The following is a 23,726-nucleotide window of genomic DNA, read 5'->3' on the forward strand; positions in this document are numbered from 1 at the left end:
CGATCTTAGACCGAGCAGTTTCCATACCAGGCTATGATGCAGCCAGATAGGATGCTCTCTATTGCACACCTGTCGAAGTTTGTAAGAGACGATGCAGATATGCAAATTTCTTTAGCTTCCGTAGGAAGTAATGACGTTGTTGGGCTTTCTTGACTGTTGCATCAACGTGAGTGGACGAGGACAGTGTTGGTGTTTGTGACCCGAGCAACTTAAAGCTATCGACCATCTCCACTTCGGAGCCATTGATGCAGACGGGAGTGTGTGTCGTGCTACGCTTCCTGAGGTCGATGATCAGTTCCTTGGTCTTTCCAACATTTAGAGAGAGGTTGTTTTCGGTACACCATGCAACCAAGTGATTTATCTCCCTCCTGTAGTCTGATTTGTCGTTGTTTGAGATACAGCCCACCACAGTTGTATCATCCGCAAACTTATAGATTGAGCTAGAGTAAAATCTTGCCACACAGTCATGTGTGTACAAGGAGTACAGGAGAGGACTGAGCACACATCCTTGCGGGGCTCCGGTGTTGAGGACTATTGTGGAGGAGGTGCTCCGTCTCATGACAAGCCGCTCGAAGCATTTCACGATAACAGACGTTAGGCCACCAGTTGGTAGTCGTTGAGGCAGGCTACCTTTTTCTTCTTTGGTACTGGTATTATGGTGGTCTTCTTGAAGGAGGTGGGGACCTCAGAGCGGAGGAATGAGGTGGTGAAGATATCTGCGAATATACTCGCCAGCTGGTCTGCGCAGGCTCCGAGTGCTCGCCCAGGGACTCCGTCGGGGCCCGTCGCTTTCCGCGGATTCACTTTCAAGAAGGCAGCTCTTACCTCTGAGGCTGTAACAGTGGGTATGGGTATGTCCAGGGCTGTTGGGGCGGGTGGCACTGATACATTGGCTGACTGCTCAAAGCGGGCATAGAACATATTCAGATCATCGGGTAGGAATGCTCCAGTCCCAGATATTCCACCTGGCCTGTGATCTTATGTCGGCCCTGCCATAATCGTTGTGGGTTAGTGTCATTGGCCTGGGACTCTAGTTTGATGCGGTATTGTCTTTTTGTATCACTCATGACTTTCCGTATGTCGGACCTGGATTTCTTATATAGGTCAGAGTCGTCAGGCTTGAATGCCTCCATCCGGAACTTCAGCAGGGACTGAACCTTTTGGTTGAGCCAGGGTTTCCTACTGGGGAATACCCGTATAGTCTTCTTTGGTGCATAGTCCTCAACACACTTACTGATGAAGTCTGTGACGGTGGTTGCGTACTCATCCAGGTTAGCTGCCGTGGCCTTGAATATGGACCAGTCCACAGTCTCCAAACAGTCGCGGAGGATGTCCTCAGATTCCTCGGACCAGAACTGCACGGTTTTCTTGACTGGCTCAACACGCTTGAGTTGCTGTTTGTAAGCCGGAAGTAGGAATACCGACTTGTGGTCGGATTTGCCAAAGTGAGGTCGGGGAATGGAACGGTAGGCTCCTTTGATGCTCATGTAGCAGTGGTCCAGGGTGTTTGCACCTCAAATGGAGCAGGAAATATGCTGATGGAATTTGGGTTGGATGCTCCTGAGCTTGGCCTGGTTGAAGTCTACAGCCACGATTGTCAGGGCTTCGGGTGATTTGTGTTTTGGTTGTTGATGGTGGAATGTAGTTCGTCAAATGCTTTCTTCACTTCTGCCTGGGGTGGGATGTAGACTGCTGTGATGTGTTCAGAGGTGAATTCACGTGCGAGGTAGAAGGGACGACACTTCACGGTTAGGTATTCTAGGTCTGGGGAACAATGGAACGCTAGGGACACCACATCCCAGCACCAGGAGGTGTTGATCAGGGGGCAAACACCCCGTCTTTCGACATGCCTGAGGCCATCGTGTAGTCCATTCGGTGGATTGAAAAACCTTTGGGTTGGATGGCACAGTCTGGTGTGGCCTGCTCGGTGAAGCAGAGCACACAGCAGTTTCTCACTTCACTCTGGGAGGTAAGTCTAGCGTTGAAGTTATCCAGCTTGTTCTCAATCGCTTGGACGTTCGCCAGGAGTATGCTGGGAAGAGGAGTCTTGAAGCCGCGTAATTTAAGTTTCACCTTTAGGCCGGCACATTTCCCCTCTTCCTGGGTCGGCGGCTGCTCTTGAATGGCAGGGCTGGCTTTGCGTAAGGTAAGTGGTTGTGTTCGGTGGGGTCGTGGATGATGGTGGCGGTGTCAGGGTTACTGGAGGGGGCTGTGCGTGGGCCGGTCTGGTCTCGTGGGGCGGTGAGGTTGGGTTCACCTTCCGGTGGGGACGGGCGTGTACCTCTCGCTCAGGGGTTGGCTCGGGCATTCCCGCTTCGCTGGCAAGGCCCTGCAACCCTGCGGTCTAGTCACTTTGAGGTTGGCCTTGGTGGGGGTCTGGAAACGTCCCGTCGTTTACCTTTTCGTCCTCCAGGTGCTTCAGGATGATGGACAGGCTGAACACCACGTGGTTGGGGCAGGTCACATGGTCGTTCTCGCAGCCCCCCCCCCCCCCCCCCCCCCTCCCCCCCCCAACACCCTCCCCCCAGTGATTCTCCAACCGGGCCGTGGGCTCGGAGAATCGCGGCCATGGTGTCCGACAGTTCAATAAAGAACACATGTGTCCTGTACACATGAGGTCTCTTTCTCCAGAGTATTCAAACTCCCCACACCGTCCTCAGCTGGATGAATGACTGGGTCCTGAGCCTAACCAGTGGCCCCCTGTTGGACTGGCGAAGGACAAGCCTGGGTTAAGCTTGTCGAAGTCGGTGCTGTCTGTCCACCTCCAGAGCAGTGTGCAATTTAATTGCCAGATCCCAATGGCTGGCACCCAACCTTCAAGCCTTGACAATTAAGGGTTCAATCCCTCATCTCAACAGGGGGAATGAGGGCAGCTGACATTGGTAAAGATTTAACGATGATAGCCAATTGGTTGGACAAGCATGAATCGCAGGAATCTAAGAGGGCACAAGTACTATCTGAGGCAGAGAAAGACAACCCTAATAGGCACGTGGATACTTAGACTTGGACATCCCACGATAGGGAAGCACGGTAGCATTGTGGATAGCACAATTGCTTCACAGCTCCAGGGTCCCAGGTTCGATTCCCAGCTTGGGTCACTGTCTGTGTGGAGTCTGCACATCCTCCCCGTGTGTTTGTGGGTTTACTCCGGGTGCTCCGGTTTCCTCCCACAGTCCAAAGATGTGCAGGTTAGGTGGATTGGCCATGATAAATTTCCCTTAGTGTCCAAAATTGCCTTTAGTGTTGGGTGGGGTTACTGGGTTATGGGGATGGGGTGGAGGTGTTGACCTTGGGTAGGGTGCTCTTTCCAAGAGCTGGTGCATATGCGATGGGCCAAATGGCCTCCGTCTGCACTGTAAATTCTATGAAACTGATGTTGTGTCTTCACACTTAAGACATCGAGGCAGCCACTGCATATCCTATGACATAAAGCCCAATGGCGTGTACCATACTCACCCCCCTCCCTGCTCCGCCTGAAAATTACTGTCCTACCTTTTCTCTCTGGGTGACATGGAGCCAGCCCTTTAGGCTTATTATTCCCTTACCCCAAAATCAGGAGCCCCGCTCCACCAGACCGGCAGACCATTGGCTGTCAAACACTGGAGCTTATTCTCAATTCTCTGGTGCACAGCCTGAACAAGAAACACCTGAAAAAGAATACCTGGACAATCGAGAAGAGGTCAGCAGATGATTTTCCCAAGTCTGCCTGAAGGAAAGAAAATGCGTCTTTCAAGCAAAAGTTGGAAGAACATAAGAACTAGGATCAGGAGTCGGCCATCTGGCCCCTTGAGCCTGCTCCGCCATTCAATGAGATCGTGGCTGATCTTTTGTGAACTCAGCTCCACTTTCTGGCCCGAACACCATAACCCTTAATCCCTTTATTCTTCAAAAAAAATCTGTCTTTATCTTAAAAACATTTAATGAAGGAACCTCAACTGCTTCACTGGACAAAAATTCCATAGATTCACAACTCTTTGGGTGAAGAAGTTCCTCCTAAATGCAGTGCTAAATCTACTTCCCCTTACTTTGAGGCTATGCCCCCTAGTTCTGTTCTCACCCGCCAGTGGAAACAACCTGCCCACATCTATCCTATCTATTCCCTTCATAATTTTATACGTTTCTAGAAGATCCCCCGCATCCTTCTAAATTCCAATGAGTACAGTCCCCATCTACTCAACCTCTCCTCGTAATCCAATCCCTTCAGCTCTGGGATTAACCTAGTGAATCTCCTCTGCACACCCTCCAGCACCAGTACGTCCTTTCTCAGGTAAGGAGACCGTGGGCAGCACGGTAGCATGGTGGTTAGCATAAATGCTTCACAGCTCCAGGGTCCCAGGTTCGGTTCCTGGCTGGGTCACTGTCTGTGCGGAGTCTGCACGTCCTCCCCGTGTGTGCGTGGGTTTCCTCCGGGTGCTCCGGTTTCCTCCCACAGTCCAAAGATGTGCGGGTTAGGTGGATTGGCCATGCTAAATTGCCCGTAGTGTCCTTAAAAGTAAGGTTTGGGGGGGCGGGGGTTGTTGGGTTACGGGTATAGCATGGGTTTGAGTAGGGTGATCATTGTTCGGCACAACATCGAGGGCCGAAGGGCCTGTTCTGTGCTGTACTGTTCTATGTTCTATGTTCTAAATCTGAACACAATACTCCAGGTGTGGCCTCACTAACACCTTATACAATTGCAGCATATCCTCCGCAGTCTTAACCTCCATCCCTCTAGCAATGAAGGACAAAACTCCAATTGCCTTCTTAATCACCTGTTGCACCTGTAAACCAACTTTTTATGAGTCATGCATTAGCACACCCAGGTCTCTCTGCACAGCAGCATGTTTTAATATGTTATCATTTAAATAATAATCCCTTTTGCTGTTATTCCTACCAAAATGGATAACCTCTCATTTGTCAACATTGTATTCCATCTGCCAGACCCGAGCCCATTCACTTAACCTATCCAAATCCCTCTGCAGACGTCCGGTATCTTCTACACTTTTTGCTTTACCACTCACCTTAGTGTCGTCTGCAAACTTGGACACATTGCTCTTGGTCCCCAACTCCAAGTCATCTATGTAAATTGTGAACAATTGTGGGCCCAACACTGAAACACCCATTAATCTCCACGCTTTGCTGTCTATTAATTAACCAATCCTCTATTCATGCTACTACTTTACTATTAATGCCATGCATCTTTATCTTATGCAGCAACCTTTCGTGTGGCACCTTGTCAAAAGCTTTCTGGAAATCCAGATATACCACATCTATTGGCTCCCCGTTATCTACCGCACTGATAATGTACTCAAAAAATTCCACTAAATTAGTTAGGCACGACCTATGAGGTCATTAATCAATCCTGTCTCATTCCACAGGACCAGATCTGGGAAACTATCGCGGATACATTCTATGAACCCCTCCTCAAGGCTGCCTTGACCAATCTGGTTAAACCAATCGACATGTAGATTAAAATCCTCGATGATAACTGCTGTACCATTTCTACATGCATCAGTTATTTCTTTGTTTATTGCCTGCCCCACCATAATGTTACTATTAGGTGGCCTTGACTACTCCTATCAGTGACTTTTTCACCTTACTATTCCTGATTTCCACCCAAATAGATTCAACCTTATCCTCCATAGTACCAATGTCATCTCTTACTGTTGCCGGATGTCATCCTTAAATAACAGAGCTACACCACCTCCCTTACCATCCACTCTGTTCTTCCATATTGTTTGATACCATTGGATATTTAGCACCCAGTCATGACCATCCTTTAACCATGTTTCTGTACTGGCCATTAAATCATAGTCATTTATGATGACTTGCGCCATCGGCGGGAATTCAGTTGTTGGAGTGAGCGGAGCTGCAGAGTCGAGCGGTGAGTATTTAAACTAGCTGCTTCGCGGATTCGAGTCTTTTCGGCAGGAATTCTGCTGTTGGAGTAGGCGGAGCTACAGAGTCGAGCGGTTAGTATTTAAACTAGCTGCTGAAACAACGGTCACAGGATTATTGGGGTTAAATTTGAAGAGTGACATCACAGCAAAGCAGTGACCTGATTGGCTAATAAGGAAAGTGTGCCAATTAGCAGTAGCTGGGAGAAATTTTACTCTTCGTGTGTTGGTAAGTATTGTGATTGGTAAGTTCAATCTTTATTCCTTTCACTTATTCATTATTTGATATTATATTTGTAATCAGTTAAGGTAAAGTGTAAAAATGGCAGGAGATCCTAGACCTGTGTTATGCTCCTCGTTCTCAATGTGGGAGTTCAGGGATGCGGTCGATGCCCCTGACTCCTTCATGTGCGGGACGTGTGTCCAGCTGCAGCTCCCGTTAGACCGCATGACGGCTCTGGAGCTGCGGATGGACTCACTTTGGAGCATCCGCGATGCTCCAAAGTCGAGGTCGTGGATAGCACATTCAGTGAGTTGGTCACACCGCAGATTAGGATTGGTGAGGGAGACAGGGAATGGGTGACCAAAAGGCAGAGAAAGAGCAGGAAGGCAGTGCAGGTATCCCCTGCGGTCATCTCCCTCCAAAAACAGGTATACCGTTTTGGATACTGTTGGGGGAGATGACTCATCAGGGGAAGGCAGTAATAGCCAGGTTCATGGCACTGTGACTGGCTCTGCTGCACAGAAGGGCGGGAAAAAGAATGGCAGGGCTATAGTCATAGGGGATTAAATTGTAAGGGGAGTAGACAGGCGTTTCTGTGGTCGAAAACGAGACTCCCGAATGGTATGTTGCCTCCCGGGTGCATGGGTCAGGGATGTCTTAGATCAGCTGCAGGACATACTGAAGGGGGAGGGTGAACAGCCAGTTGTCATGGTGCATATAGGCACCAACAATATAGGTAAAAAACGGGATGTGGTCCTACAATCAGAATTTAGGGAGTTAGGAGATAAGTTAAAACGTAGGACCTCAAAGGTAGTAATCTCAGGATTGCTATCAGTGCCACGAGACAGTCAAGAGCAGAAATTCAAGAATAGTCAGAATGAATACGTGGCTTGAGAGATGGTGCAGGAGGGAGGGGTTCCGATTTTTGGGACATTGGAACCGGTTCTGGGGGTGGTGGGACCATTACAAATTGGATGGTTTACACCTGGGCAGGACTGGAACCAATGTCCTCGAGGGTGCTTTTGCTAACACTGTTGGTGAGGTTTTAAACTAATGTGGCAGGGGGGTGGGAACCATATTAGGAAGCTAGAGGTCAGGAAGGAGGCAGCAACTAAAGCCTGTAAGGTACTAGATAATAATCTCATTGTGACAAAGGGGAAGAGATGATGAACGCAAAGGGACAGGTGGTCTGAGGTGTATTTGTTTTAATGCGAGAAGTGCAGCAGGTAAGGCAGATGAACTTAGGGATTGGATTAGTACCTGGGAATATTATGTTATTGGTATTACTGACACTTGATTGAGGGAAGGGCAAGATTGGCAACTAAATATCTCAGTGAGGGATAGAGAGGGAGGTAAAAGGGGTGGAGGAGTTGCATTACTGGTCAGAGGTGATATCACAGCTGTGATTAAGGAGGATTCAAGCACTGAGGCAATATGGGTAGAGCTAAGAAATATGAAGGGTGCAGTAGCATTGTTGGGACATTACTACAGGCCTCTCAAAAGCGAGCGTGAAGTAGAGGTACAAATATATAGACAGATTCTAGAAAAATGTTGGAGCAATAGGGTGGTCATGATGGGAAAATTTTAACTTTCCCAACATTGTGTTAGAGGCGCAGATGTGCAGAATTTGTAAAGAGCATCCAGGAGAGATTTTTAGAGCAGTATGTAAATAGTCCAACTCGGGAAGGGGCCATACTGGATCTGGTATTGAGGAAAGATCCCGGCCAGGTGGTTGAAGTTTCGGTCGGTGATTACTTTGGGAATACCGATCACAATTCCGTAAGTTTTAGAATACTCATGGACAAAGATGAGAGTGGTCCGAAAGGTGCTAAATTGGGGAAAGGCCAAGTATAACAAAATTCGGCAGGAGCTAGGGAATGTGGATTGGGAGCAGCTGTGAGGCACATCCAGAGTGGGAAGTTGGAATTTGGTAATTTGGTGCAGTGAGGTAATTCAGTGAAGAGTGGGAGAAGGTGCTTTTTCTCTACTGTTTTGTTCTCTCTCTCAGGGAGAGAACCAGGGAGCATCTGAGACCCTGGGTGAGTTCTCCCAGTGAACCATAGAAGACACAGCCAGAGTGAGGCACAACCAAGAGTGAGTTTGGGAATTTGATGCTAGGTGGGAATTCAAGGCTGGGTGGGGAGGAGGTGCTTTTAACCCTGGTAAGTGACTGGTAAGTAGTTTTTCTTTTCATTGTCTAATTTATTTATTTTTCTTTCATTTTTTTGAAATTGTATTTGTATAAGTTTACCTAACGTTTAAGACATGGCAGGAGATCCCAGACCCGTGTCATGCTCCTCGTGTGCGATGTGGGAGCTCAGGGACACATCCACTGTCCCTGGCTCCTTCACGTGCAAGAAGTGTGTTCAGTTGCAGCTCCTGTTAGACCGCTTGACGGGTCTGGAGCTGCGGATGGACTCACTCTGGAGCATCCACGATGCTGAGGAGGTCGTGGATAGCACGTTTAGCGAGTTGGTCACACCGCAGGTGAAAATTACTGAGGGAGAGAGAAAATGGATGACCAAAAGACAGAGCAAGAGTAGGAAGGCAATGCTGGTGTCCCCTGCGGTCATCTCCCTGCAAAACAGATTTACTGCTTTGGATACTGTTGAGGGAGATGGCTCACCAGAGGAAGGCAGCAGTGCAAGGTTCATGGCACCGTGGCTGGCTCCGCTGCTCAGCAGGGCAGGAAGAAAAATGGCAGGGCCATAGTGATAGGGGACTCAATTGTAAGGGGAATAGACAGACGGTTCTGCGGAGGCAATCGAGACTCCAGGATGGTATGTTGCCTCCCTGGTGCAAGGGTCAAGGGTGTCTCGGAGCAGCTGCAGGACATTCTGGGAGGGAGGGTGAACAGCCAGCTGTCGTGGTGCACATAGGCACCACCAATATAGGTAAAAAACGGGACGAGTTCCTACAAGCTGAATTCAGGGAGTTAGGAGTTAAACTAATAAGTAGGACCTCAAAGGTAGTAATCTCAGGATTGCTACCAGTGCCACGAGCTAATCAGAGTAGGAATGTCAGGATCGATAGGATGACTGCGTGGCTCGAGAGATGGTGCAAGAGGGAGGGGTTCAAATTCCTGGGGCATTGGAACCGGTTCTGGGGGAGGTGGGACCAGTACAAACCGGACGGTCTGCACTTGGGCAGGACTGGAACCGATGTCCTGGGGGGTGGGGGGGGGGGGGGGGGGCGGGTGGTGTTTGCTCGAGCTGTTGGGGAGGGCTTAAACTAATGTGGCAGGGGGATGGGAACCGATACAGGAAGTTGGAAGGTAGTAAAACAGGGACAGAAGCAAAAGGAAGTAAGGGGGAATGTGTAAGGCAGAGAAGCCATAGTCAAAAATCAAAAAGGGCGACAGTACAAGGTACAGTGACTGAGGGGAGCTCAGTGGCTCAGTAATACTAAAAGGAATAAAACTGGAGATGTTTAGATTCAAAACAGAGGTTAAAAAAAACAAACATAAGTGTACTTTACCTGAATGCTCATAGTACTCAGAATAAAGTAAATGAGTTGATGGCGCAAATCATCGTGAATGACTATGATTTAGTGGCCATTACTGAAACATGGTTAAAGGATGGTCACGACAGAGAGTTAAATATCCAAGGGTATTAAACTATTCGGAAGGACAGAGTGGATGGTAAGGGAGGTGGAGTGGCTCTGTTATTTAAGGATGACACCCAGGCAATAGTAAGGGATGACATCGGTGCTATGGAGGATAAGGTTGAATCCATTTGGGTGGAAATCAGGAATAGTAAGGCGAAAAAGTCACGGATAGGAGTAGTCTATAGGCCAACAAATAGTAACGTTATGGTGGGGCAGGCAATAAACAAAGAAATAACTGATGCATGTAGAAATAGTACAGCAATTATCATGGGGGATTTTAATCTATATGTTGATTGGTTTAACCAGGTCGGTCAAGGCAGCCTTGAGGAGGAGTTTATAGATGTATCCACATAGTTTCCTAGAACAGTATGTAATGGAACCTACGAGGGAACAAGCGGTCCTAGATCTTGTCCTGTGTAATGAGACAGGATTAATTCATGATCTCATAGTTAGGGAGGAGCGATCACAATATGGTGGAATTTAAAATACAGATGGAGGGTGAGAAGGTAAAATCAAACACTAGTGTTTTGTGCTTAAGCAAAAGAGATTACAATGGGATGAGAGAAGAGCTAGCTAAGGTAGACTGGGAGCAAAGACTTTATGGTGGAACAGTTGAGGAACAGTCGAGAACCTTCCAAGCGAGTTTTCACAGTGTTCAGCAAAGGTTTATACTAACAAAAAGGAAGGACGGTAGAAAGAGGGAAAATCGACCGTGGATATCTAAGGAAATAAGGGAGAGTATCAAATTGAAGGAAAAAGCATACAAAGTGGCAAAGATTGGTGGGAGACTAGAGGACTGGGAAATCTTTAGGGGTCAACAGAAAGCTACTAAAAAAGCTATAAAGAAGAGTAAGATGGATTATGAGAGTAAACTTGCACAGAATATAAAAACAGATAGTAAAAGTTTCTACAAATATATAAAGCAAAAAAAGTGGCTAACGTTTGGTCCTTTAGAGGATGAGAAGGGAGTTTTAATAATGGGAGATGTGGAAATGGCTGAGGAACTGAACAGGTTTTTTGGGTCGGTCTTCACAGTGGAAGACACAAATAACATGCCAGTGACAGATAGAAATGCGGCTATGACAAGTGAGGACCTTGAGAGGATTGTTATCACTAAGGAGTTAGTGATGGGCAAGCTCGTGGGACTAAAGGTAGACAAGTCTCCTGGCCCTGATGGGATGCATCCCAGAGTGCTAAAAGAGATGGCTAGGGAAATTGCAAATGCACTAATGATAATTTACCAAAATTCACCCAGACTCTGGGGTGGTCCCGTTGGATTGGAAATTAGCAAACGTGACACCACTGTTTAAAAAAGGAGGTAGTCAGAGAGCGGGTAATTATAGGCCAGTGAGCTTAACTTCAGTAGTAGGGAAGATGCTGGAATCTATCATCAAGGAAAAAATAGCGAGGCATCTGGATAGAAATTGTCCCATTGAGCAGACGCAGCATGGGTTCATAAAGGGCAGGTCGTGCTTAACTAATTTAGTGGAATTTTTTGAGGATATTACCAGTTTATTAGATAACGGGGAGCCAATAGATGTGGTATATCTGGATTTCCAGAAAGCCTCTAACTAGGTGCCACAGAAAAGGTTGCTGCATACGATAAGGATGCATGGCATTCAGGGTAAAGTAGTAGCATGGATAGAGGATTGGTTAATTAATAGAAAGCAAAGAGTGGGGATTAATGGGTGTTTCTCTGGTTGGCAATCAGTAGCTAGCGGTGTCCCTCAGGGATCCGTGTTCGGCCCACAATTATTCACAATTTACATAGATGATTTGGAGTTGGGGACCAAGAGCAATGTGTCCAAGTTTGCAGATGCCACTAAGATGAGTGGTAAAGCAAAACATGCAGAGGATACTGGAAGTCTGCTGAGGGATTCGGATAGGTTAAGTGAATGGGCTTGGGTCTGGCAGATGGAATACAATGTTGACAAATGTGAGGTTATCCATTTTGGTAGGAATAACAGCAAACGGGATTATTATTTAAATGATAAAATATTAAAGCATGCTGCTGTGCAGAGAGAACTGGGTGTGCTCGTGCATGAGTCGCAAAAAGTTGGTTTACAGGTGCAACAGGTGATTAAGAAGACAAATGGAATGTTGTCCTTCATTGCTAGAGGGATGGAGTTTAAGGCTAGGGAGGTTATGCTGCAATTGTATAAGGTGTTAGTGAGGCCACACCTGGAGTATTGTGTTCAGTTTTGACATACTGGCACTGGAGGATGTGCAGAGGAGATTCACTAGGTTAATCCCAGAGCTGAAGGTGTTGGATTAGGAGGAGAGGTTGAGTAGACTGGGACTGTACGCGTTGGAATTTAGAAGGATGAGGGGGGATCTTATAGAAACATTAAAAATTATGAAGGGAATGGATAGGATAGATGCGGGCAGGTTGTTTCCACTGGCGGGTGAAAGCAGAACTAGGGGACATATCCTCAAAATAAGGGGAAGTAGATTTAGGACTGAGTTTAGGAGGAACTACTTCACCTAAAGGGTTGTGAATCTATGGAATTTCTTGCCCAGTGAAGCAGTAGAGGCTCCTTCATTAAATGTTTTTAAGGTAAAGATAGATAGTTTTTTGAAGAATAAGAATTGAAGAATTAAGGGTTATGGTGTTCGGGCCGGAAAGTGGAGCTGAGTCCACAAAAGATCAGCCATGATCTTATTGAATGGTGGAGCAGGCGCGAGGGGCCAGATGGCCTACTCCTGCTCCTAGTTGTTATGTTCTTATGTTTAAGGGTAAATCCACGTTTGAAATGTGGGAGTCTTTTAAGGAAAGATTGATTAGAGTGCAGGACTGACATGTCCCTGTGAAAATGAGGGATAGAAATGGCAAGATTAGGGAACCATGGATGACGGGTGGAATTGTGAGACTAACTAAAATGAAAAAGGAAGCATACATGAGATCTAGGCGACTTAAAACTGATGAAGCTTTAGAGGGATTTCGAAAAAGTCGGACAAATCTCAAACGCGCAATAAAGAGGGCTAAAAGGGGTCATGAAATATCTTTGGCTAACAGAGTTAAGGAAAATCCCAAAGCCTTTTATTCATATGTAAGGAGCAAGAGGGTAACTAGAGAAAGGATTGGCCCACTCAAAGACAAAAGAGGGAATTTATGCGTGAAGTCAGAGGAAATGGGTGAGATTCTTAATGAGGTCTTTGCATCGGTATTCACCAAGGAGATGGACATGTTGAGGTTAGGAGTGGATGTTTAAATACTCTAGATCAAGTCGGCATAAAGAAGGGAGAATTTTTGGGTATTCTAAAAGGCATTAAGGTAGACAAGTCCCCAGGACCGGATGGGATCTATCCCAGGTTAATGTGGGAAGCGAGGTACGAAATAGCTGGGGCCTTAACAGATATCTTTGCAGCATCCTTGAGCATGGGTGAGGTCCCGGAGGACTGGAGAATTGCTAATGTTGTCCCTTTGTTTGAGAAGGGTAGCAGGGATAATCCAGGGAATTATAGACCTGTGAGCTTGACGTCAGTGGTCGGCAAACTGTTGGAGAAGATACTGAGGGATAGGATCTATTCACATTTGGAAGAAAATAGACTTATCAGTGATAGGCAGCATGGTTTTGTGCAGGGAAGGTCATGTTTTACAAACCTAATAGAATTCTTTGAGGAAGTGACAAAGGGCTGGTTTAACACACTCAGCTAAATCGCTGGCTTTTAAAGCAGACCAAGCAGGCCAGCAGCACGGTTTGATTCCCGTACCAGCCTCCCCGGACAGGTGCCGGAATGTGGCGACTAGGGGCTTTTCACAGTAACTTCATTGAAGCCTACTCGTGACAATAAGCGATTTTCATTTCATTTCATTTCAAAGTTAATTGATGAGGGAAGGGCTGTAGATGTCATATACATGGGCTTCAGTAAGGCGTTTGATAAAGTTTCCCATGGCAGGTTGATGGAAAAAGTTAAGTCGAATTGGGTTCAGGATGTACTAGCTAGATGGATAAAGAACTGGCTGGGCAACAGGAGACAGAAAGTAGTGATGCAAGGGAGTGTCTCAAAATGGAGAACGGTGACTAGTGGTGTTATACAGTGATCCGTGCTCGGACCACTGTTGTTTGTGATATACATAAATGATCTGGACGAAGGTATAGGCTCAGATTAGCAAGTTTGCATATGATACTAAGATTGGTGGAGTTGCAGATGGCGAGGGGGACTGTCAGAGAATACAGCAAAATATAGATAGATTGGAGAGCTGGGCAGAGAAATGGCAGATGGAGTTCAATCCAGATTTTGGGGCAGCAGGGTAGCATGGTGGTTAGCATAAATGCTTCACAGCTCCAGGGTCCCAGGTTCGATTCCCGGCTGGGTCACTGTCTGTGTGGAGTCTGCACGTCCTCCCCCTGTGTGCGTGGGTTTCCTCCGGGTGCTCCGGTTTCCTCCCACAGTCCAAAGATGTGCGGGTTAGGTGGATTGGCCATGCTAAATTGCCCGTAGTGTCGTACAAAAAGTAAGGTTAAGGGGGGGTTGTTGGGTTACGGGTATAGGGTGGATACGTGGGTTTGAGTAGGGTGATCATGGCTCGGCACAACATTGAGGGCCGAAGGGCCTGTTCTGTGCTGTACTGTTCTATGTTCTATGTTCAGACAAATGCGAGGTGATGCATTTTGGAAGATCCAATTCAAGAGCTGACTGTATGGTCAATGGAAGAGTCCTGGGGAAAATTGATGTACAGAGAGGTCTGGGAGTTCAGGTCCATTGTACCCTAAAGGTGGCAACGCAGTTCGATAGAGTGGTCAAGAAGGCATACAGCATGCTTGCCTTCATCGGACGGGGTATTGAGTACAAGAGTCGGCAGGTCATGTTACAGTTGTATCGGACTTTGGTTAGACCACATTTGGAATACTGCGTGCAGTTCTGGTCACCACATTACCAGAAGGATGTGGATGCTTTAGACAGGGTGCAGAGGAGGTTCACCAGGATTTTGCCTGGTATGGAGGGTGCTAGCTATGAAGAAAGGTTGAGTAGATTAGGATTGTTTTTGTTGGAAAGACGGAGGTTGAGGGGGGGACCTGATTGAGGTACATAAAATTATGAGAGGTATGGACAGGGTGGATAGCAACAAGCTTTTTCCAAGAGTGGGGGTGTCAATTTCAAGGTGCGAGGGGGAAAGTCATGTAACAACCTGCCGCGTTGCTTTCCATTTATCATAGAATTTACAGTGCAGGAGGCCATTCAGCCCATCAAGTCTGCACCGGCTCTTGGAAGAGCACCCTACGCAAGGTCAAAGCCTCCACCCTATCCCCATAACCCAGTAACCCCACCCAACACTGAGGGCAATTTATCCAACAACCCCCGCCCCCCCAAACCTTACTTTTAAGGACACTACGGGCAATTTAGCATGGCCAATCCACCTAACCCGCACATCTTTGGACTCTGGGAGGAAACCGGAGCACCTGGAGGAAACCCACGCACACACGGGGAGGATGTGCAGACTCCACACAGACAGTGACCCAAGCCGGAATCGAACCTGGGACCCTGGAGCTGTGAAGCAATTGTGCTGTCCACAATGCTACCGTGCTGCCCTAAATGTTTTCACTTCCCGTTTTATTCCTTTTAGTATTACTGGACCTATTCACTGAGCTCCCCTCAGTCACTGTACTTTGTACTGTAGCCCTTTTGATTTTTGACTTCTCTTATACTTTCCCCCTGACTGCATTTTGTTTCTGGCCGTGCTTTACTACCTTCCGACTTCCTGCATCGGTTCCCATCCCCCTGCCATATTAGTTTTTTTTTGGAAATGTTTTTTATTGAGTTTTCATATTTTATATCCAACAAATTACAAATTATTAGAAAAAAACACGCAAAAATTAACATGTATATTTACAGGTAAGCATCATCATAATAACAACTTGTAGCCACCCCCTTACCGGCATACATATTTTACATTCCCCAAAATGGCCGAGGCACATGTTTATAGGCATTAATTTACAATTTGGTTTTGGGCCTTAGCTTGCCACCAGACTGTCGCTTGCGGCTTTGTCCTTCCTTTTTTTTTGGAATAATTTTTATTCAAGTTTTCATCAACAAATTTTATCACAACAGAGAAAAACAGTAATCCCACCCCTCCAATACAAAAGCAATAAATTAACAAGAAAAAGGAAATAAGTGTAAAACCACGAGAACAAACCCCCATAACGAACCCGTACCCCCCCCCCCCCCCCCCCCCCCCCCCACGGCTACCTTCCCCCGATTCCCGTCCATTTTCCCCTGATTCTTGGCCACCTGACTATTCTTCCTCTTGTTCGTTGGCCACAGACAGGTCCCGGAACAATTGCATGGATGGCTCCCACGCTCTGTGGAAGCTGTCGTCTGACCCTCGAATGGCGAATTTGATTTTCTCCATTTTGAGAGATTCCAAGATGTCGGACAGCCAGTCTGCAGCTCTGGGTGGTGCTGCTGATCGCCAGCCAAACAGGATTCTATGGCGGGCGATCAGGGAGGCAAAGGCAAGGGCGTCCGCCCTCCTCCCCAGGAATAGATCTGGCTGGTCTGAAACCCTGAAGACCGCCACTATCGGGCATGGCTCCACCCTCAACCCCACCACTTTGGACATAGCCTCGAAGAAGGCTGTCCAGTACTCTACAAGTCTGGGGCAAGACCAGAACATGTGGGCTACAGTTACCTTTCTCTAGGATACTTGCGTCCAGTAGGTGTTCCAGTAGTGTCTGTCGTGGCGGTTGTGAGTACGTCCTTGTCTCCTTTCGTAAGAGACAATCCGAACCGCTCCAGTACCTCTATGAGCTATTTCCATTCGACTCTGTCGAAGGCCTTTTCTGCGTTCAGGGAGATGATCACCTCTTGTGTTCTCTCCCCGAAGGGGGTCATTATCACGTTCAGCAGGCGCCTGATGTTTGAGGTAAGCTGTCTACCTTTGACGAAGTCCTCTGTGACCACCTCAGGTACACAGTCTTCTAACCTTTTGGCTAGGATTTTGGCCAGTATTTTGGCGTCTGCGTTCAGCAGAGAGATGGGTCTGTATGACCTACATTCCGTTGGGTCTTTGTCTTTCTTAGGTATCAGCAAAGTTGAGGCCTGTGCTAACGTGGGTGGCAGTGTGTCCCTAGCTAGCGAGTCTGTGAACATCTCCCGCAGGTGCGGGGCCAGCGCTGTCTGCCACATTAGTTTAAACACTCCCCAACCGGACATCAGTTCCAGTCCTGCCCAGGTGTAACCCGTCCAGTTTGTGCAGGTCTCACCTCCCCCAGAACCGGTCCCAATGAAATGAAATGAAAATTGCTTATTGTCACGAGTAGGCTTCACTGAAGTTACCGTGAAAAGCCCCTAGTCACCACATTCCAGCGCCTGTTCGAGGAGGCTGGTACGGGAATTGAACCGTGCTGCTGGCCTGCCTTGGTCTACTTTAAAAGCCAGCAATTTAGCCCAGTGTGCTAAACCACCCCCAGGAATCTGAAATCCTTCCCCTGACACCATCCCTTCAGCCACATATTAATCCGATATATCCTGTCATTTCTCCTCTGACGAGTAAGGTACTTGAGTTACCGGGTGGATCAAGGCGGCTTGCACCCAGTGGAGGGAAAGGTCCAGGCCACAAAAGGAGCCTCAACTCTACAAAACACCACGGAATTGAGATCATTTCTAGGATTCCTAAATTATTACGTAAAGTTTATTCCGAATTTGGCCACCCTGCTGGTACCTCTTTGCTTCCCGTTAAAAAGGATCCAAAAGTCGGCTTGGGGAACTCAATAGGAGTGAAGACAGCTGTCATATTTCCCACTGCTGGCCCACTTTGATCCTTCCCGGCCGCTCATTCTCGCTTATGATGCCTCTCCATATGGCATTGAGGTGGCGATATCCAATTGATAGTACAGAGCACCCCATTGCGTATGTTTCCAGAACCCTGGCAAATGCAGAAGCTGCTTTGCCCATATTGAAAAAGAAGGCTTGGCTGTGATATATGCAGTACAAAAATTCCACAAATATCTATGGGAGGCATTTTTCATTATCACAGAATAAGCCACTGTTGGGTCTTTTTATGGAGGACAATGGATCCCTCCCATAGCCTCTGCTCAGATTTAGCACTGGACTCTATTACTGGTGGCATATGAATAAATCTTTCAACGTCATTCAGGGGTCCAAATAACACATGCTGTTCTGTCTGCGAGTCCCATCCAGTGGTGGACGAAGTCGTGGTGACTTTAAATTTCATGGATGCTCTGTTAGTACCTCCATCGTCTCATGGTCCACACCTTAGCCAAGGAATGTAACCCGCTGGAGTCTAGAGCCCAGGCCGACAAGTTGATGGCAACTCAAATGGACACCGAAGCATCCATGCTCACTGACTATGTCATGTCCAGAGTTGTACCTCCGGCAGTATTCTCCGGAGATCATCCCGGAAAAGGAACTCGACAAACCGCTATATGTCTCCCGACCCAGACCCGCAAGCAAAGCGGCGCAGAAGATTTCCACAGGTGGTTGCAGAGGGGCAACTTTCAGACTTGGGGGAGGGGGGGGGGAGGTGGCGGCGTGTAATAACCCACATGAGGCCCATGGGGATAACAGGAATGATCGCCCCGTGGGACTCATGGAATATGAGCTTCCCCGGAAGTGAACGGAGACCCACCCAGCTGGCCCGGCCAGGGAAACTTTTTGTGACCGTAAATAAACTGACGTTCACCTGACTGTTCGGCTCCCTGGGTCATAATAGTTTCTTGTCTTATTTCCGTCGGTGAGGACTGTCGCCGACATTTTGTTGTGGAGGAGGAATATGTTGATGAATTTCTCTGGACAACCGGCCTTTGACAGGGTCTTCCAGAGCACAAGTACATGTATTCAGGCACTCACAACACCAGAAACCTTCATCCTTTCTGGGTTTTTTAAAATTTACCGTACTCAATATTTTTTTTCCAATTAAGGGGCAATTTGGTGAGGCCAATCTACCTACCCTGCACATTTTTGAGTATGTGGGGTGAGACCCACCCACACACAGGGAGAATGGCAAACTCCGCATGGACAGTGTTCAGGAGTCGGGATTGAACTCGGGTCTTCAGCGCCTTGAGGCAGTCGTACCAGCCACTGCACCACCGTGCCGCCCGCCATTTTCATCCTTACCTGAAGTGCAATTTCATTCTGATTCTGGTTCTTCTTTGACGGGAGAATTCCATAATATTCTTCCTGACGCTTCTTAAACTTCCGGAAATGGTCTTGGATCAGGAATGTGGCATAGAACTTGCCAACTGTCACCTCATCATCTGAACAGAAAAAGTTTACATTCAATTATTGCCATGGAAACAACCAGATCATATAAAACAAACATTTCACTGAAACAAACCCTTGAGTTCTGGCCATAATTCACTCTATAACCGAGGGTCTCACACGAAACAGCATTATAAAACTAGGTCTCTGAACCAACATGTGATACATGGCACTCACCGCCAATTGGGGGGATCACTTGGTCCAGCAATTTCATACTTGTTCGTTTCCAGACTTTTTTGATAATGGCTCTCAGTTCCTCATTGGACTGTTCAAAATTCCCTTTAGACAAAAAACAGTTATATCCTTGGAATGTACCAACTGACCAATCAACTCTTCACTCATGGCTCAATAAAAGGGTTTGTGTAAACCACTCCCTTCACCCAGTGTTTGTGTGCTATTCCCTTCATAGAACCACAGACACATTCACAGTACAGAAGGAGGGCATTCAGCCCACCTTGTCTGTGCCCTCCAAAACAGAAACTAGTTGTTCCATTGTCTGAGAAGGGCAACAGAGATAATCCAGGAAATTATAGGCCAGTGAGCCTTACGTAAGTGGTAGGGAAACTATTGGAAAAGTTCCTTTGAGATAGCATTTACTCACATTTGGAAACAAATGGACTTATTTGTGATGGACAGCATGGTTTTGTGAAGGGGCGGTCGTGCCTCAGGAATTTGATCGAGTTTTTCGGGGAAGTGACAAAGATGATAGATGAGGGAAAGGCAGTAGATGTTGTATACATGGACTTCAGTAAAGCCTTTGACAAGCTATCTCATGGTAGATTGGTACAAAAGGTGAAGTCACGTGGGATCAGAGGAGAGCTGGCAAGTTGGATAGAAAACTGGCTTGGGCACAGAAGACAGAGGGTAGCAGTAAAAGGATGCTTTTCTGAATGGAAGGCTGTGACTCGCGGGGTTCCACAGGGATCAGTTTTGGAACCTTTGGTGTTTGTGGTGGAAATTTGGAAGAAAATGTAGCTGTTCTCCTTACTAAGTTCGCAGACGATACAAAAATTGTTGGAGTTGATGATAGTGAAGAGGATTGTCAGAGGATACAGCAGGACATAAACTGGTTGGAGTCTTGAGTGGAGAAATGGCAGATGGAGTTTAATCCGCACAAGTGTGAGGCACTTTGGAAGGTCCAATGCATGTAGGAATTACACAATAAATGGTAGAACCCCTGCGAATACTGACAGGCAGAGAGACCTGGGTGTGCATGTCCACCGATCACTGAAAGTACAACGCATGTGGATATGGTGGTGAAGAAGGCATACAACAAATTGTCCAGGTGCGGGACAGGGCAGGGAAGTTGGTGGTAGCTCCAAATCGGATTAACAAGGTCTTTAAGAAATTTTATGAGAGGTTGTACAGGACAGAGCCACCTGGGGGAGGCCGGGAGATGCAGAAATTCCTAGATGGGCTGGAGTACCTGAGGTTAGGGGAGGGGGACAGGGCTACATTAGAAGGAGTGATAGTGGAGCAGGAGATAAAAGATGCGATTGGGAGGATGCAGTCGGGGAAGTTGGCAGGAGCGGATGGGTTCCCGGTGGAATAGTATAAAAAATTCAAAGATAAGCTGGCACCCCTGATGGTGGGGATGTTTAAGGAGGCATAGGGAAGGGGATGTTCCCACAAACTTTGGGGCAGGCATCAATTTCCCTGTTACTGAAGAAAGATAAGGATCTGATGGAGTGTTGGTCGTATTGGCCCATATCACTTTTCAACGTGGACGCAAAGATATTGGCGAAGGTACTGACAGGTAGGCTGGAAGGGTGCCTCCCGAAGGTGATAGGTGAAGATCAGACGGGGTTTGTGAGAGGGAGGCAGCTTTTTTTGAATATTAGGAGGGCATTGATTGTGGTTATGGCACCGGCGGAGGGGAAGGGAACAGATGTGATTGTGGCATTGGATGTCGAGAAAGCGTTTGACCAGGTAGAATACGGGCATTTGATGGCAGTTCTGGAGCGGTTTGGGATTGGACCAAGATTTGTGGACTGAGTGAAGCTACTGTATAAGGAGCTGAGGGCAAGTGACCACACAAAAAACATCAGCTTGGAATACTTTCCTCTCCACCATGGGACTAGGCAGGGATGTCCTGTGTACCCCCTGCTGTTTGCACTCGTATGATTGAGACATTGGCCAACGCGTTAAGACGTTCGGGGGTATGGAAAGGAATAGTGCGGAGGGAGGGAAAATAGAGCATAGGGTGTCCTTATATGCCGATGACTTGTTATTATACGTGTCGGAACCGAGTGTGTCAATAGGGGAATACTGGAGCTGCTTCGGGTGTTTGGGTCTTTCTCGGGGTACAAATTAAACCTAGACAGGAGTGAATATTTTGTGGTGTCTCGGCCAGTAGTGGGGGCAAGAGTTGGGGAGCTGCCATTCAGTAGGGCAGGGACTCACTTTAGATACCTGGGGGTGCAGGTTGCTCGGGATTGGGGGGGGGGGGGGCTCCATAGGTACAACATCTCTAGTTTGGTGGGGAGGGTGAAAGCTGATCTGGCAAGGTGGGATGGTCTCCCTCTGTCACTGGCGGGTCGGATACAGGCGGTTAAAATGAATGTGTTGCCGCGATTCCTGTTTATTTACCAATGTTTGCCGATTTTCCTGCCAAAGGCATGTTTTAGAGAGATTGAAGGGATGATTACCTCGTTCATATGGCAAAGGAAGGTGGCCAGAAATAGAAAGGTGCTACTACAGCAAGGAAGGCAGGCAAGGGGTTTGGGTCTTCCGAAGCTGATGTATTATTACTGGGCGGCGAATGTGGAGAAGGTACAGAGCTGGGTTAGAGGGGTTCACTCACAATGGGTGAGAATGGAGGGGAGTTTGTGTAATGGCCCCGAGGAAATACTCAGGGAGTCCGGTAGTAATAGCTTCATTGAGAATTTGGAGGCAGTTTCGACAGCACTTCAGGTTGGGGGCAGGGTCAAGGGAAATGCCGATTTGGGGGAACCATAGATTTGAGCTTGGGAAGTGGGATGGAAATTTTCAGAGATGGGAGGAGAAAGGAATTAGGACACAAAAAGATTTGTTTCTTAGGGGTCGGTTTGCAGGATTGAAGGAGCTGGGAGCAAAGGTGGGCTGGAGCAGGGGGAAATATTTAGATACATGCAGGTTCAAGACTTTGCCAGAAAGCAGATACAGAGCTTCCCCGGTAGAGTCGGCCTCCACATTGCTCGAGGAGGTGCTGAAGACAGGGGGACTGGAGAAGGGAGTCGTGTCGGCGGTTTACGGGGCTATTTTGGAAGAGGAGAAGGCGCTGGAAGGGATGAAGGGAAAGTAGGAGGAAGAGTTGGAAGAGGGTATGGAGGAGGGGTTCTGGTGTGAGGTGCTCCGGAGGGTGAACGTCTCCACCTCGTGTGCGAGGTTGGGCTGATACAGCTGAAGGTGGTATATAGAGCACACCTCACAAGGGCGAGGATGAGCCGGCTCTTTGAGGGGGTAGAAGATGTGTGTGAACGTTGCGGGGTGGGGGGCCCGCAAACCATGTTCATGTTTTGGTCCTGTCCAAAGCTAGAGGATTACTGGAATGAGGTGTAATCTCTAAAGTGGTGCACATGAAACTGGACCTATTCGGGGGTGCCGGACCAGCCGGGCTTGGAAATGGGTGCGGGGACAGATGTTGTTTCCCTCACCTCGTTGATCACCCGAAGGCAGATCCTGTTATGGTGACATCAACCTCTCCATCCAGTGCCCTGGCATGGCGGGGGGACCTGTTGGAACTCTTGACTCTTGAGAAGGTCAAATTTGAACTGAGGTTAAGGATGGAGGGGTTCTACAATTCATGGGCGTTATTCATTATGCACATTGAACATTAGGGGAGGTGCGGCTTGGAGGGTTGGGGAAGGGGGACTGTATGTGTTAATGGTGACTATGGGTGATTCCTGATTCCTTTTTGTCATTTGTTTATGTAAACATGTGGGCTATTATCTGGGGTTTGGTGGGAGGATGGGATCGTTGTTATTGATACGGGGATTGACATTGCATTAGTTACTGATTATTGTTTATTGTTGGGTGTAAATTTGGAAGAAAATGTGAAAAAGGAGGGTAAAAATATATATATTTTTTTAAAAGAAGGCATACTGGCCTTTATCGGTCGGGGCATTTAATACAAAAATTGGCAAGCCATGCTGCAGCTTTACAGGACCTTAGTTCGACCACATTTGGAATATAGTGTACAATTCTGGTCGTCACACTACCAGAAGTATGTGGATGCTTTGGAAAGGGTGCAGAAGCGGTTTTCTCGGATGTTGCCTTGTATGGAGGGCATTAGCTATGAGGAGAGGTTAGATAAACTTGGTCTGTTCCCACCGGAACTACGGAGGTTGAGAGGCGACCTGATAGAGGTCTACAAGATTATGAGTGGCATGGACAGATGCTCTTTCCTAGGGGAGGAGAGTCAACTACCAGGGGACATCGGTTTAAAGTGCATGGGGAAATGTTTAGAACAGATGTGCGAGGCAAGTTTTTTTGCACAGAGGGTGGTAAATATATGGAACATCCTTCCTGGGTAGGTGGTGGGAGCAGTTACGATAGTGTCATTTAAGATATATCTCGGCAAATATATGAATAGGGTGGGCATGGAAGGATACGGACTCCGTAAGTGCAGACGGTTTTAGTTTAGGCAGGTACCATGGTCGGCGCAGGTTTGAGGGCCAAAGGGCCTGTTTCTGTGCTGTATTGTACTTTGTTCTTTGTTCTAGTGCTCATTTTAATCCCACTTTCCAGAACCTGGTCCATGGTCTTGCAGGTTACGGCACTTAAGCCAAAGTACCTTTAAATGAGTTGAATATTTC

At 47.5% G+C, this 23,726-nt stretch overlaps 1 protein-coding gene across 1 annotated transcript in view; it reads right to left on the reverse strand.

Moving 5' to 3' along the window:
- The window catches only part of LOC119978247 (voltage-dependent L-type calcium channel subunit alpha-1S-like), a 642,412-nt gene that overhangs the window by 114,438 nt on the left and 504,248 nt on the right, over positions 1 to 23,726 (reverse strand). The window contains 2 exon segments of the mRNA XM_038819727.1: positions 18,787 to 18,926; positions 19,108 to 19,209. Of these exon segments, the coding sequence (XP_038675655.1) occupies positions 18,787 to 18,926; positions 19,108 to 19,209 (242 nt within the window).

Source organism: Scyliorhinus canicula, chromosome 15 (assembly GCF_902713615.1).
Source record: "Scyliorhinus canicula chromosome 15, sScyCan1.1, whole genome shotgun sequence".
In the NCBI taxonomy this organism is placed as follows: Eukaryota; Metazoa; Chordata; class Chondrichthyes; order Carcharhiniformes; family Scyliorhinidae; genus Scyliorhinus; species Scyliorhinus canicula.